We start from the raw sequence: 16,318 nt of genomic DNA, 5'->3' as shown, positions 1-16,318 counted from the left end.
CAGTTATTCGGTCTATCCACGTTGCAGCACAGCAAGTTTTCCCTCTGTTCACCTGGTGGTTTGAATATGCAGGGCATGGAACATGTCTGATCTAAGACCCGAGTCAAAACATACTCGGTACGCTACACACTCCCACTCCGTTTGGCCGCGTTCCCATGTGGAATGCTTGGTATATATTTACATACATTTCTCCTGTCCACCTACGACCAGCTAGCCCGGCTCAGAGCTCACAGCGTCTTTTTAACTTTGCCTTTTCCCGTTATGGTGGACCGTCTGTGTGCTAATCCAGAGTTCCGTGTGAGGACTGTTTTGCTTTGGCCCTCGGGGAAGGAGAGGCAGAGGCGAATAACAGCTGTGGCGATGCCAGCTGTCTCTGGGCAGTGAGGCATTGCCAGCGCCCCCAAACCCAGTGTGGCTGCCTGGCACCACCCTCCTGTTTCCTGCTTAAAAGGAACTCCAGCGGTAAAACAGCAGAGCAAGCCGCCACAAGAACTCTCTTTTTCCTCTCTCCCTCTCTCTCTCTCTCTCTCTTTCTCTCTCTCTCTCTCTTCCCCCCCTTCAAAGCGTGCCCTTTTGGGCTGCTCACAGATGAGATGTAGGCTGGAAAATATCAGCTTACTCACACAAATACACATACTCACACACATCACTTGGCAGGCAAAACCATTCTAATCCAATTACAGCCACACCATTTGCATGTCTTATTGTTTTAGGATATGGAAGTGCGCCCTTGTGTTGTGTATGAAATTATTATTAATTTTTTTTTTTTTTCTTGCCCGTGTGTTTCTTATGAATTATCTCCCTCTTTTTTTGTGTTCAATCTGCTAAGCTTTGCAATCTCCGGGTGTCAGTCGCTGTTAAGAATTCAAATGAATTATTTTAAATGGTTGAATGTTTACACGTATTAACTTAAAAGGGTAAACTGGGCAGGGGCAGATTTGTCCACTGCGAAAGAGCGTGTTACTCGTGAAGCCCTTAACGTCCCCATACCTTGTTTCTCTTCTGCAGTCGCGTAAAATCGTTCTTTGGCTGATCCGTGCGGTAGTTTGGGGCCCCTCTCGCTGGTCACAGAGGGCCAGGCTGTGTTCACTCAGGCATTTTTGGTGATGGAATTTAAAGTAGAGAACTCACTTGAGAACTGGTGTACTGGGAGATTGCGAGGTGGGGGTAGTGTATTTTTAGTGCTTGGCTACCTCCACTATCTTGGCATTATTAGGTGGAGAAAACTTCCGCCTTCGCTTCTTGCGCTCACAGGTCATAGAGCAGGGAGTTTGTTTTCCAGGGCACTCTGGAACTCAAATCCCCCTGTGAGACGAGCTGATCTGAGGTCAGACGTGTAGCTGAAATAGCTCCTTCTGCACTCTTTCACCTTATAGACAGAAACTTAACAACACGGAGCTCATAGCCGCTCACTTTATCCTGAAGCTTCTTGTACTCTTGTAAAATGACAGTCTGTGTTCCATTATCTGGAGAGTCTCACTTTTTGCAGCCCAGTAATCTCAAAGCGCCATCTTAACTAGATTAAGTCATAGCCGTCATTTACTATACAATCTCGGTCCATAAACGTTTTCATAAAGCGAAGCCTTCATTACATACACAAAATAGTCCTGTAGAGATCTTTAAAGTACGTCTGATTTTTTTTTTTTTTTTTTCCTTTCTTGAGACGTGATCTAATTCATCGGATGGAAAAACGGGATGGATCAACTTTGCTCGAAGCAATTCTTCCCTAATCAAAATGTCACACAGAGCATTGACATTATTACTTAGCGCCATACAGGCACGAAGAGTGGTTTAAGTGGTCCATCAGCATGCGTGGAAGCTGGCTTTCAGAAGGCTTAACCCAGCCATGACTGGAAGCTCAATGTGCCATGCATCTGAATTACTGCCTCTTCAACCAGATATTTAAGGCCAGAAAATCAGAAGGGGAGGGGAGGGTGCGGGACGAGGACAGGGACGGGATTGGGGGAGGGGTTGGTTGGGGTGGGGGTGGGGGTTGAGGATCTTGAAGCCCAGAAGGTGAGAAGTTGATGTTCTTTAGGGCTTTCTCAGGAACGATGACCAAAAAATGAAATGGCAGAGCCTTTTTTTTTTTTTTTTTAAATTTTTTCTTTTCTTTTTTTCCTCCGACAGTGTTTTATGGTTTTATTACAGCAGCACAATGGAATTTGTAAAAGTGGAACAGGTTTTAGCCTATTTGATAAAGATGTTATGCCCTGAGGCGGTCTCTAAAATTGGGAACATGGCGCGCATTCAACTCTCACCTTTTGTGCTGCCATTCTCTCCTTTTAATGCACAATGTCATTTAGAAGTTGAATTTGGTCTTTAATTCTTTCTCTCTCTCTCTCTCTCTCTCTCTCTCTCTCTCTTTTTTAATTCCCTCCACTCTCTGTGTGCTGTTTGATGTTATCTGTTATCACTACCTTCTCATCACAACTGGAACCTGGAAGGAATTACTGCACAGTACCACTTTGTTCCGATCCTGAGATAACATACGTGTGTGTGTGTGTTTCTCTTAGACTTTGACTTCAGTGTTCCTGGGTCTATGAAGTTGCACAACCTGATCTCGAAGCTGAAGAAATGGATTAAGATCCTGGAGGCCAAGACAAAACAGCTCCCCAAGTTCTTCCTGATCGAAGAGAAATGTCGTTTCCTCAGCAACTTTTCCGCCCAGACGGCTGAGGTGGAGATCCCAGGAGAGTTCCTCATGCCCAAACCCACACATTACTACATCAAAATTGCCAGGTAAGGCATACAGACACACACACACACCACACACCTCGTAACCCCCCTCCCCCACCACACACACACACACACACACGCACTTCATCTGAGAAATATTCAACATAATTATATTGCGATTATAGATGCATGTTGTATTGCTGTTTACTAGACTCCTACACTGAATCTAACAGCTCCTACGTGACTCCTGGTGTGTTTACATAATTAAAGCGTTGCGTGCTTTTCCGACTCCTCCAGGTTCATGCCCAGGGTGGAGATTGTTCAGAAGCACAACACGGCAGCGCGCCGCCTGTACATCCGCGGGCACAACGGGAAGATTTACCCATACCTGGTGATGAATGACGCCTGTCTGACAGAGTCGCGCAGGGAGGAGCGTGTGCTACAGCTGTTACGCCTTCTCAACCCCTGTCTGGAGAAAAGAAAGGAGACAACCAAGAGGCATCTCTTCTTCACAGGTACCATTACTGCTCCAACAGCTTTAGCCTGTCTGGGGAGGAATTAAAAAAAAAAGAGAAAAAAAAGAAAAAACGTGATCGTTATACATCTAATGCTAAATTACATTTAATCGGATATTTGAAAATTGCGACATCAGCTGAACTCGCGTTAAACTTGGTGTGAAACTTTTAGAGATTCGAGTGTGGCAGCGGTGACATATTCGGTACTAGCCCTGAACAAAAAATTCAATCCACTTTTCAGTCTCAATTTTAGAGGCTGTATAGTTTGCACCCTAAGCCCTTGTTCATTGCCGATCTAAATGGCCTAGTTGCTCTCAGAGAGATTGGGAAAAGATGGAGAAGAAGGGAAGGAGAGAGAAGGTAAATTGAGGTTAGGAGCTGCCAGCCGCGGCTGCCGTGGCTCGCGCGCTATCGCGGACGGGGGGGAAAAGATGGGGAAAACGAGCCTACGAAATCTCAACCTTTCGGATAAATGGGCCAAAACGAATAAAAATGAGGCAGGTATTCTCCAAACGGAGATAGCCGGAATGAAATCCCGAATTGTTCTTCTCGTGGTAGGCGTGTTTGTCATATAATACGCGCGGGTCAGAGGTCGGGAGCTAGTCGGCGTGGAAGTGTTGGGCTACAAGAATGCAGCCTTTGTTCCGCTCGGCTCCTTTGTTTACCGCAGACGGCTTTTGGGTGATTTTTGGTCTCCCTTCCTCATAACAGCGTCTAGCCGCTAGTTTCCAGTTGTCTGAGTTATGATGCAAGACTTTGGACTTTTATAGATTAATAACTCTCTTTATTCAGAGTATTTTTCTGTTAAATATGCCAGAGAGTAATATTTGCTGTCCTGTGTGAGTCGCATTTCTCTCCATACACCAGAGGGTTCCATACACAGGTGTTTGTGCTCTGGCTGGTTCAACCGCAGATTGCTTTGTTTAAAAAAAAAAAAAAGATGCGACCGGGGAATTCGCCGGTCTCACTTCGCTCACTCTTAAAATGAAATGTTTTATTGACAGTTGCAAGTCTGTAAAAATGGTTAAAGACCTTTGGTGTGGATAAGGCCATATTTCAGGTTGACCTTTTTTTTTTTTTTTTTTATCTTAAGTTACTGTGTGTTTTGAAGCTAAGTCTGTAACTAATCATATTGAGAATATAGTGCTTATCATAGATCCCAGCTGTTTACTGGAATATATTGAGTGCAGACACTGTTGGCTGACGTCAGTGGACTGAACATTCGCCACAAACGCACTCTGGTCGTATCAGCATCTTCCTGCGAAATATTTTGTACCGGGGCGGGGGGGGGAGGTTTAATAAATGTCGACAATTGTGTATTTCGTAACGCGTTTCCTGACTCGGTGATGGTGTTGTAATGGGTCGTCTTTCTCTCCAGTCCCCAGAGTCGTGGCCGTGTCTCCTCAGATGCGACTGGTGGAGGACAACCCCTCGTCCTTGTCTCTGGTGGAGATCTACAAACAGCGCTGCGCTAAGAAGGGCATTGAACACGACAACCCCATCTCCCGCTATTACGACCGACTAGCTACAGTGCAAGCCAGAGGAACGCAGGCCAGCCATCAGGTACATTACATCCAATCAGCTCTCACCATTCTGTCAGATCAGCCATCACGTAAGAGGCAGTGCTCCTGCACAAAGAGGATTTAGGTGCAATCATTTAATGCTTCTAAATGGAGATACAAAATTATCTGTCAGCAATTATGTGTGTAGGGTTTTTTGTGTGTGTGTGTGTGTGTGTCTGTCTGTAATTGAACATAAAGCAGGGCATTACACCCAAAATCCTCTTTTATTATGATTTGAATTTTGGATGGTTTCAGGATATATATTGGTATGGTTTGTGTTTTTTTTTTTTTTTTGTTTTTTGTTTTTTTTTTGTTTGTTTGTTTTTTTTTAAACGTGCTCATCTATCTCCCAGTGCTTTTCATTTTTCCATACAGAAAGCATGTGTTTATTTAAAAGCTTAAATTGCCTCATGTTTTGTTTGGGTTTTTTTTTTAACTCTTCTGTTAATCTGTGGGATAGCCTGCTGGTCATTTTCTAAAAATCAACATTTTTTTTTTTTAAATGTTTTCACACATATTGCCTCCAGTAATGTTCATTTCACAGAAGGGAAAATTTAGCGTTTATGTAGATGAATTGCCAAATGCTGTAAACTGTTGAGTGAAATACCTACTGTAGCATGGATACCTCCTGGCATGGCCACTCAGCCGTTCCACTACTCTGGCCTACTTAAACACCAAAGAAAATGATCAATTAGTTTGCTGTGCACTCTTGCCCAGGCATGAGGTAATAAGTATCCTTTGCTTTCTTCAATCTTCATTTGTGTATGTGTGTGTGTGTGTGTGTGTGTGTGTGTAGGTACTACGAGACATTCTTAAGGAAGTTCAGGGGAACATGGTTCCTCGTAGCATGTTGAAGGAATGGGCGCTCCACACCTTCCCTAACGCCACAGACTACTGGACCTTCCGTAAAATGTTCACCATTCAACTGGCTCTCATCGGCCTGGCCGAGTTCATGCTTCACCTCAACCGCCTCAACCCAGAGATGCTCCAGATCGCCCAGGTAACCGCCCCCGGTCTACGGCCCCCACCCCCACCCCCACCTCTAGAGTCCTTCTGTTCCCTTTGCATGCAGTGTCTCACACTCACTCAAAGAGATTTCTGCTTCTTCTTCTAACGAGTCACGTACGAATGTAACAATTTAGCTTGATTTCATAGGCTCTTCTGACACACGCTTTAATGGATTGCCATGTATGAAATAAGGTTTTTTTTTTTTTCTCTGTAAGCTCGGAAGAAAATTGCACCAAAACAAATTAACCGAACTTCATATCACTTCTTGCTTTATGACGACCTCAATCATTTGACTTGAGCAGACAGTAGAGAGTTTCTGTCATATAGGGTGAATTCAATAAGTCAGTATTCCCAGACGCGGGTTGAGTCGTTATGCAGTAAATCATGAAATTCTACACTCCCTCATGCTTTTGACACGTGATATGCCGTCAGTTCAGTGCCGGCGCCGAGGAGAACAGTTTTTTTGATGGCGTGATTATCTGGTCACTCTCCAGCTGTCGTCCTTGATTCAATTAAAAAAAAAAAAAAAAAAAGCGAAAGCCAGGGTGTAGATGATTGCCTCTCTATCATTACCCCAGTTCCCCGCAAAGGAGCAGTTTCAGTTGATTTGGGAGCATGGACAGCATTTGAAGGTCTTTATTAGAAATGATTGTCAAACAGTCGCCCTATCCTCGGATCCTAATCTAGCGTTTCTGACAGGCAGAGGAGTGGGCAGCTAAACGGGTGTATTAAGTCCCCCGTCTCTGCCTGTTCCACTCTAGAGAACTCATTAGGCACAGGGAGATTACAGGGAGAGGCAGCGAGGACTAGCTCGCTCTCTCTCTCTCTCTCGCATGCACACGCACCACGCACACACACACACACGCACACACAAACACACATTATTCCCATGAGCATTCCCTGCTGGGTGGTTTCTTTATAAATTTTGTGCTTGGATATTGACTTGCGCAGGAAGTAGGACTTGGTACCTGTTTGGTAACCTCATACTCATTTTGAAACTCACAGACTGCTGCTGCTACTGCTGCGTAGTTAGTTTGTGTGTTCATCAAGGAGAGGTCGTTAACAACAATGGTGTTAATTGAATCCAAACCATTCGGAGCTTGTATTAGTCTCCGGGGATCTGGGAGAAACGCTTGATCAAAAAGAAACGAATTACCCTTTTTTTTTTTTTTTTTCTGGAAAGTTCTCATGCTTTCCACTCTCCTTGAATAAGTATGCAGATCTCATATGTAGGACATGAGGAGACAAATTCAGTTATGTGTATTCACACATTGAGCTGTTGATTGTTTGGAGCTGCTTGAAGATCAATACAGGTCTCCATTTTGTGGTTAAGTACTTGTCGTCCGCTGTTTGCAGTATCCCTCACTCCTGTAGATTACGCTCTCGCTGCTCATCTCTGATCTTCAAAGTATGTTGTGAGTTCATCATCTCACGCCAAAGATTTTTCAGTTTCCTTACTTTCTGAAGAAGATGAGAACTTCTGCTTAGTGTTATCGACATTTATCTGTTAGATATAACAGGTGAAAGGTGAACTGTATACCTACATATATATAGAATGATTTTTAAGGTTAGGTTGTTCGAATGGGCTGAATACAAATGATCATCTCATCTCTAATCGTTGCTTCAGCGGTTTTTTGCTTTAGTCATTTCATTTTAAGGTTGCACTATATTTGAGACTGTTATCGTGTGTAACAGGACACGGGGAAGCTCAACGTCTCCTACTTTCGATTCGACATCAACGACGCCACCGGGGATCTGGATGCAAACCGGCCCGTTCCCTTCCGACTGACACCCAACATCTCTGAGTTTCTGACCACCATCGGCGTGTCTGGACCTCTCACGGCCTCCATGATTGCGGTGGCTCGCTGTTTCGCCCAGCCGAACTTCAAGGTAGGTCACAGCCCTCATCGATGATGTATTTAGGTCACTAACGGTTCTTTGAAGTTGGAAAGTATAGATCAAGGTTCTTTATACTCGTTCCTGAAGGTCTGGAATCTTGCTGGGTTTCTCGTATCAACCAAACAGTGGTCTTTGAGTGGCTGGAGAGTGCATGCACCAGTTTCTCTCTCTCTCTCTCTCTCTCTCAAAAAAAAAGTCCGTTTGTAACTGTAAGTTGAAGGCAGATCTTAGCGTTACCTTCAGCCTTGGAGTTTGTCAAACCTTACTGTAGATCCATTTGGTATTCATTGATGCACTGGCTTACATAAAACATCCACTTCTGTCATAAGCACTCTCATGCAGTAAAAAAAAAACAAAACAAAACATTTAGATACAATAGTTTGACTTTTGATAGGACAAAAAGTAAAGCCATTGTAGCAAGTATGTGCAGATAGTTTTTTTTGTCCCTCAGCTGTTTAACACTCAATACTTTTCTGTTCTGTTTTGGTTTTTTTTGGTTTGTTTTTTTTTTTTCCATCCGTCCCTTGTCCTGTTCTCCCAGGTGGATGGCATTCTGAAAGCTGTTCTCAGGGACGAGATCATCGCTTGGCATAAAAAGACTCAGGAGGACACGTCCATGCCTCTGTCCCCGGCAGGCCAGCCCGAGAACATGGACAGCCAGCAGCTGGTGTCGCTGGTCCAGAAGGCCGTGACCGCCATCATGACCCGCCTGCATAATCTGGCCCAGTTTGAAGGAGGAGAGAGCAAAGTCAACACTTTAGTGGCTGCCGCAAACAGCCTCGACAACCTCTGTCGCATGGATCCAGCTTGGCACCCCTGGTTATAGAGATGGACGGGAAAGCCCATTAAAACCCCTTATAGGTCTCTGAGATATCTCTGAGAGAGAGAGAGAGAGAGAGAGTGAGAGACACTGTCACTGAATGTGTTACTGAATGTGTGGTTAGGAGTCAGGGCTTTGGACCTGGTACATTCTGGTTTGAGTGACACTTGGAGACATTCTGGAATGATGATGTAATAATTTCTGAGCTGTAAGCGACAAAAAAAAAAACCCTGAATGTGTTGTTATGTTAGATATGTCTTATAAGTTTTGATATAGTGATTTTTTTTTTTTTTAAAGAGTTTATCCAGAGGGGATCAGTCTTTGAATGGGTGACACAGTTGGATTTGAATACCATTGTCAGAACCTATAATGACGTCAGCCGTTCCCTTCAGTCAGGACATGCATTGTTACTGATGAAGAAAAGCAAACAAACACAAAAAAACCAGACTGAAACAAGATACGTGTATAGACTCCTCTCCCTTTCTGGCGTCATGTGTGGGAGGGAGGCCTTGAAATTGTCAAAAAGATTACAAACAAGGTGTGTCGCCCTTTTTTATAGTATTTTTTTCCTCTTTGTTTACCTTAGAAAACCTGTTCCTGGAAGCTATGACAATGTGATTCACTTGAACTGTCAGGTAGCGATATGATCAGCAATGTTATAAGATAAGCCTCATAATCTGTATTATTATTTAAAAATATGAGTATCTAGGTTTTTTTTGTTTTTGTTTTTTTTTTACATTCTGATATTTTTTTACATCATGTGAATAATTGCATTCATCTATTACTTTTCTCTGTGTTGTAATTTTTCTACCAATTTACTTAAATCTCAGACTACCATGAATATTTAAAAAAAAAAAAAAAAAAGTTCTGTTCCCCATCTCAGTACTACTGTTTGTTTGCGAGGGAACTAAAGGTTTTTGAAGGGTCTCATCCACATGAAATGTTTGATCTAAATCAGTGACACCCCCCCCTTCCCGCCCCCCCGCAATCCTCCACCACGTACTAGGAAATGTTCGTGCTCTAGCGAGCCCAAGGCTTCGGTAAAGTTTACCTTGGGTCTGTTGTTCACCTCAGGCTGTCTTGTAAACAGTCTCTCCTCTGTCTCAGAGAAGAGAAACTACTGCTCATCAGCAGGAAAGAGTCCCTGTGCAATTTCACTTTTTTTTTTTTTTGTTTTGTTTTATGAACACAAACTACAGAAAATGGAGGGACGATGAAATGGTTGATGAAAAAGAGAGAGGGGGGGGGGGGGGGGGGAAGACTCTGAAAACATTGATTCCCTGTATGATGTGTCTGGCTCGTACCGAATGACCTTTGTTCGGCAACATGACGGCGTAATGAAACGAGCTGTGTTTTTATACACGCTGCCGTGTATTTTGTAAAGGTGCGGCACATCGCGAAAACCCAAAGTACTGTTACCTCTGCAATATAAATATGCATTTTGTTTTAATAAAATGCTCTTTTCTTAAAAACGGGTGTGTGACTATGTTGAATGTCGGCCGTGATTCTCGACTTAACCCCTGCTGTCCGACGCGGCATGCTTCGCTCTGTCAGCCGCCTTCGCCGCGTGTGACCTAAATGGTTTTAAGATGTTGGAGCACAAGCTGGTTTAGTGTTGCAAGAATGTTGAAGGACTTCCACGGGGGGGGGGGCTGGGGGGTGACCTTGATCGGCCCCGCGACCGCCGTCCCCGCTGCTGCGTGGAGATGGGTGGCTGAACTGGAGAGCTGGATGGGTGCTGTGTTTGTGGTGAGGTTAAAAATTTGGCTCCCCCCCCCCCCCCCGCTGTTTGATTAATCCCTGTCAGTAAATCACACCGGATGCTGTCTGGCCTGAGCTACGCTCGGTGTCAGCACAGATTCCTGTCCCATAAACCACTGCTTCACTCTGCCCACCTCTTCACCACTCCTCACTCACTCTCTACCCTTCCTCTGTACCAAGATATTTATTCTCTCTCTTTTTTTTTTTTTTTTCTTTTGCTCTTATCTCTTCTCAGCCTTCAAAATAGATTAGACTCCAGCGTAGTGTGGATCCGGAGCTGTACAGTTATGTTCGGATTATTCACTCTTCTTTAAAAAATTCACCCCCCCCCTCCTTTTTTTTTTCTACGTGATATATGGCAGAATTGTCTTGCTTTCAGAGAGATGCTAAACGGAACTCTCGGGGGAGGGGTGGGGGGGGGGGTCGGTGGGTGTGTGGGAGATGTGTGAGAGAGATGTGTCAGTCTTGTTTGTGGTTTAGGTCTCCTGCCCCAGTCTGCTGATGTCTAGACTGATAGCATGAGGATGAGAGCTTGGGTGATTGATGTAATTCTACTGGGACCATAGGGGGGGGCGGGGGGGGGGGCATGGGGGTGTTGACTGGCACAAGCATAGAGGACAAAATAACCCAACCACCCTGTGCCAAGAAAATCAACAGGAGAAGAGGGGTAAAATGAAAAAAACAAAAAGACACCCCCCCCCCCCCCCCCCCCGCCCTGCGCCTTCTGTCTTTCATCCAGAATTACTGAGAGGTGTTTGAATTAATGAAAGATCTGAGGGCCGATACGAACTGAAGATTTCAATTGGGAGCGAAGAGATTAATCCTTCGCGGTGGAGTAGGTGCATGCTAGATGTAACTTTTTGAAAATATCTGTTTATTCAAACACCGTTCGGTGTCTCGCTGCTCGTAAGAGTAGACGGGGGATGCATTTGACCCAAAGTCTGGTGCTGATGGACGGATGGGTTTACAGATAGTTGTTTTGTTTGTATCACCTGTAAACTGATGAAAGGCAGGAAGCAGCTGAGAGGTGACAGAGGCAGATGAGAATAAATCTTGTCAAAAGGAACCCCGTCTTGTCTTCACCAACCCAAAGGAAAGACGCGATGTATCATCGTTTTGTTTCTCCGTCCACAGAACCGACGGATTGCATCTGATCCTGCTGCCTGTATCCGACTCCACTACACCTTGAACAGGGACCTTGTCTCTCCATCTTTTTTTTTTCCCGTTTTTCACAGGGGGTGTGACGTACTATTCTATATATAGAAACCACATGCGTCTTTATCTTGTGTTGGAAAATGAAAATACCAAAAACAATAAATGCACAGACCTTTATATTGCACGGCCGGTATACTGGTATATCATGCTGTATGCAGTTTCCAAGGTGATATGTATTCTTTGATGCGTCACAACTAAAAGTCATTTGAAGGAGGCACCCGTGTAATTCTGAGAGTGTGAGTGATTCAGTCCTGCGGTGTCGGAATCAGAAATGCCTTGCAGGCGCGATGAACCTTTCTCACTGAACCATTCACCATAATATGTTTTCAGTGAATGGTTGGCTGGAGAAATACATAAACTCAAAATGTCATTTTTAGCACACTGCATATGGATCGTCACAATTTACAAAACCCAGATTTTGCACAGTTAAAAGGCGAAATTAAACAATATGCACCCTTTAAACCTTTTGATTTATTTTAGCAATGCTCGCGATGGATTTATGAAACATTACCCTTTGACCTCTCTAATAACAACACTAGGTTTAACACCAACATTGTAAAATGTTAATGTTGTACTCAGTGACCTCACAGAAATTTCTACATGTGACTGGATTTGTTTGGCCCTTCCAAAACACTGACATGAAATGTTTAAAAAGTAAGATAATTAAAAAAAAAATGTACCTAATGTACCTATAATTTAGAACACTTTATGTATTTTTCAAAACCAGAGTATTCTTGGTGCCCAGAAGCTCATATTCATATTCACTATTTGGCACAAATAAAAAAACAGCTTTTGGTAAGACAGCTGTTAATGTGCCCGGAGAACATTCCGAGGCAAATGGGCTGATTTCTTACCAATTTCTGACACATTAATGGAAATTTTCCCTTCAGAGTCTCAGGTCATTAAACCACATTCACAGAGATGATGTTAGACATGTAGCATGAACATATGAAAAGGATCTCAGTAATGGCGCGTGAAGGAATCAGACATGATTTAAAGACCCTTAATTCTGGGGTGGAAAGAGAGAAAAAAAAAAATCACCATGCTGAAACTGACTTCAAGTCATGTGAATTGAGTTTTCATGAGATTACAATGACTGTCGCTTAAAAGACTTTCTGTCCATTTTCAGTAAAGTCTTCAAACCAGTTACTGTTTTGGAAAATCATGAAATATTTGAGCGGATTTCATTTTTAAGTGCAACTGTCTGTTGTTTCATAGAACATTATAATAATTTATGTTATTTCCAAAAAGCAGGTCATCAGTAAGAATGACAACACTAATATTTACTGTGTTTTGTGGTAGCCATCCTGCTTTTAGACCTGAATAATAGATCTGTGGAGGAAATAAGAGTGATGACATTGTGTATTTACTCACTATGTGCTGTTATTAGACCATTAGTGAGGGTATGTTATCAGATTACCGACAGAGCAGAGGTCTCATCTCTCACAATGTTGTTTGGCTAATCTAATGTTTGGTGTTACTGGTTTTCCAGTTCCAGTAGTCGTAGACCTTGAGCATCATTAATATGCTATCTATTGCACACGGTCTGATTTAATTTGTCTTTTTATTTTATTTATTTATTTTATTTAAGGGCCAGCAGCAGTCAGTGTATCGTCATGCGGTAATTAAAGTATGGTTAAGAAAAGAGCTCATTCTGTGACATTTCGCCTTACGCGTTAACATCATTAACTGAACTTAGCGGTTTAGCTCCTTTTGGGCAATCTAGGTGTCTTAGACGGCTTGTCAGAGGCACCTCACATCCTAAACCAATTAACTACTCTGTTCCCAGGGTGTCCTGATCTCCTGACAGACAGAGGAGAACGCCGTGGTGTGTTTGACAGGATCTCTCTCCTCTCCTCTCCTCTCCTCTCCTCCCTGCCCGCTGATTTAATTTGTTTGGTAATATGAGGATTGGCATGTTCAGCCCAGATTCACTCCAAAGTGAAATTGGACAAGGGCACTGGAGCTTCACCATGTAAAACTGTCTCACCTTGACAGCTGCCTGAGTGTGTTGAGGATTGGCTGCAGAAAGCACCTGAAAGGACTCCAGACACCAATTCATTTACCATCCATGAGGGGATTTAAGTCCGGACGTAACACCGCAAAGATGGAGGTAAGTGGGGAAATCCACGTTGTGTGGGAGAGAGAAGAACGACACACGATGTTCATGTTCTTCCACGGTACGCTGAACCCTAAAACTTCAAACCCCTTAACTGCGCCAATGTTAAAACCTGTTATTTTTCCTCTGTTAACGATTTTCACATATGGACACGTAAAGTGTAATCAGTGCACGATGTGAAGACGCCATGGTTTGAGCCATCTCATTCTTTTCTTTTTCTTTTTTTTTTTTTAATTTAAAAGCACATCTCTTTTTGTTTATCTTGCATCGAACGGTTCAGACAGGAGAAAAGCTGATGCAGCAGCGTGGACGCGATAATCAACTTACTTTGACCTAAACTCTCCAATGCTACTGAAGATTCGCTGGGTTGATTCCAGCTTGTCGAGACCATTGTCTGTTGTCATATATCAAATAGCTATGACTGACAGTAATGTATTCAGCCCCAAATAAGCAGAAATGTGTTTTGCTGAGTCCTCAACTTGAGTTGTTGAATTAGGAATGGAAAACAATACAGTTGTTAACATCAGACCGTAAGTTTATTACTTTTTGGACAGTCCACACAAACCAAGTTTCCAAACACAATAACATAAAACATTTAAAAGAAAAAACACCCCCCCCATACTCCATACTTACTCTAGTCATTCTATCGTCGTCTGTGTATATTAAACTGAATTTTAATGTAAGTTCTGTTCACCCTTAAAGCCTGGGTTTTAGAGGTTCGGGCCTCCTCACCACCCCCTCCCCTCCTCTCCCCTCCCCTCCCCTCCCCAAACGTCGTTGTGAACTTGCTTGACAGAAGGAGCATCTTAAGCCTGGCTCATTTCCACCTCCAGTGGAGGGAGACGGCTTCTTTAGGCTGCCTCTCAGAGTCTGAGCCCTCGGGGGAAGATAGCTGATCAGAGCCAATCACTGCGGAATTCAGATGGGGGGAGGGGGGGCGATCCAGACGGGGGCCAGAGTTTATAGCGTGAACTGGCTTTGAACTTTATGAAGTGTGGAAGTCAAAATGCATGAACTCATTCAAGCTACTTCGAGTCGGGACGTAGCAGGGGGGTGGGGGGGTGGTAACGCGGCAATCTCGTATTATCACAGACTTGTATGTTTACATTGCTGCTGAATATGTTTTGTCGCTTATATCGTTTCTTTGAGATCTACCCTGTTGAATGTTTTGTGTCAGCTGGGAGCTGAAGTGTGTGTTCTGCAGCCTTTCTTTGCTTGCCCAGTGGCACTTTTTGCTAGATGTGAATAAACACTGTTTTATGTCTTTATTTATTTATTTTTATGTTTTATGCTAAACAACAGAACGATTCACAGCGATGTCAAACGACTCCCATCAGTCAACACACTCTATCGGTGAAGCGGAGTGTTCTCAACCAGCCGGCCGTTCTAGAAGCTTTTTAGATTGTGTTCCTAATGATTACTCTCCCTGCACCATATATATTAACTACCTATAATGATCATTAAACTTAGGGATAGGGCTATCTTACAACCACTGTGAAATCCACTGACAACCCATAGATACTGGACAGGTTTGCACAACATATCCAGTATTTCCACAGTAGAAATACCAGATTTCATGCATCACAAATTTCCACAGACTTCCAGTGTTGTCTCCATTTGCTTGTTTTGTACTGATGGATTTGTATTTTGCTGTTGTTGTTGTTGTTGTTGTTTTCGTATGTTATTGGCATGTGTGTACTACAGCATTTGATGGGCTATCAGAGAACCTGGATTTCCACCTTTCTCTTTATTAATGTTCTTTGAACACTTTATTTATTTACGTATTCATTTAACAGTAAAAAAGCTCTCGTAGCAGATCTTAAAGATGCTGTGTATTTCCATTCTGTTTTCTCCATTCAAGTAACCCCCTCTTACCTTCACTTACAGTTGATTCAGGTTGTTGAAAAATCTACAGACACATTCATAAATGTATGTGTGTGTATGTTTGTGTGTGTGTGTGTGTGTGTGTGTGTGAGTGACCATACATGCGTGTGTGCATGCGATTGAGTGTGTATTGAAAGTGTCTGTTGAAAACAAAAGCTCTCTCTCTCTCTTTTTTTTTTATCTTGCCGTTTGATTTCCATAAAATAAACATCATACTAAATCACAAGTGCGCTTGCTGTTCTCTCTGTATGCATAAACCATTAGATTCCATTACAAACAATGTGCTCAAACTAATGAGCGAAATGTCTCTCCCAGGAGAAAAAGAGAAAAAAAAAGGAGCAGTAGAAAAACCAACTAAACCTAGTTTAGACAATGGGGGAATCCTGTTTGTGTCATAGCTGAAGTCTCTTTCACCATCAATCACGCAGCTGTGATCCTACCCGTCAGACTCTGCAGCAACGGGCACATTTGCTTGGGAACTAATGGCACCAAGAGAAGAACAATGCCATGTTAGGTAGTGCGATGTAAATTAGCCAAACAATCAAACCGCTTTACATAATGAATCTTCACAGTTTGCCGTTTTTGCGCCGGATTGCTTTATCCGAAACACTGCACGTTTTTTTTTGTGCATGGTCCGCATGAAAAATGCACCTTATGAGGGATGATACCCCAAACTCTGACTTGGCAACCATGCTATAGGAACAATTACTGTCAAAAAAAAAAAAGATTAAACTACATGTCAGCATGCATTTAACGTACAATCTGGATGAAAAGTGTATAAAGTAGTACAAGTCTCTCAAACCAGGTCTATTCACAGTAAGGTCTAGTCATAGGAATCATTAATGCAACGATAATA

The 16,318-nt window shown here is 43.1% G+C and overlaps 1 protein-coding gene across 1 annotated transcript in view; it reads left to right on the top strand.

Annotated features, from left to right (window-relative positions):
- trrap (transformation/transcription domain-associated protein) overlaps nucleotides 1-8,552 on the top strand; it is a 63,544-nt gene extending 54,992 nt beyond the window's left edge. The window contains exons 65-70 of the mRNA XM_030773537.1: nucleotides 2,517-2,742; nucleotides 2,977-3,194; nucleotides 4,573-4,757; nucleotides 5,553-5,756; nucleotides 7,460-7,654; nucleotides 8,205-8,552. Of these exons, the coding sequence (XP_030629397.1) occupies nucleotides 2,517-2,742; nucleotides 2,977-3,194; nucleotides 4,573-4,757; nucleotides 5,553-5,756; nucleotides 7,460-7,654; nucleotides 8,205-8,489 (1,313 nt within the window). The 3' untranslated portion in view covers nucleotides 8,490-8,552. The remainder of the gene's footprint in view (nucleotides 1-2,516; nucleotides 2,743-2,976; nucleotides 3,195-4,572; nucleotides 4,758-5,552; nucleotides 5,757-7,459; nucleotides 7,655-8,204) is intronic.
- Nucleotides 8,553-16,318: the final 7,766 nt, after the last annotated feature.

This window comes from Chanos chanos, chromosome 5 (assembly GCF_902362185.1).
Source record: "Chanos chanos chromosome 5, fChaCha1.1, whole genome shotgun sequence".
Classification (NCBI taxonomy): domain Eukaryota; kingdom Metazoa; phylum Chordata; class Actinopteri; order Gonorynchiformes; family Chanidae; genus Chanos; species Chanos chanos.
Note: the sequence above shows the minus strand (reverse complement) of the source record. Positions and strands in the feature narration are given on the sequence as shown.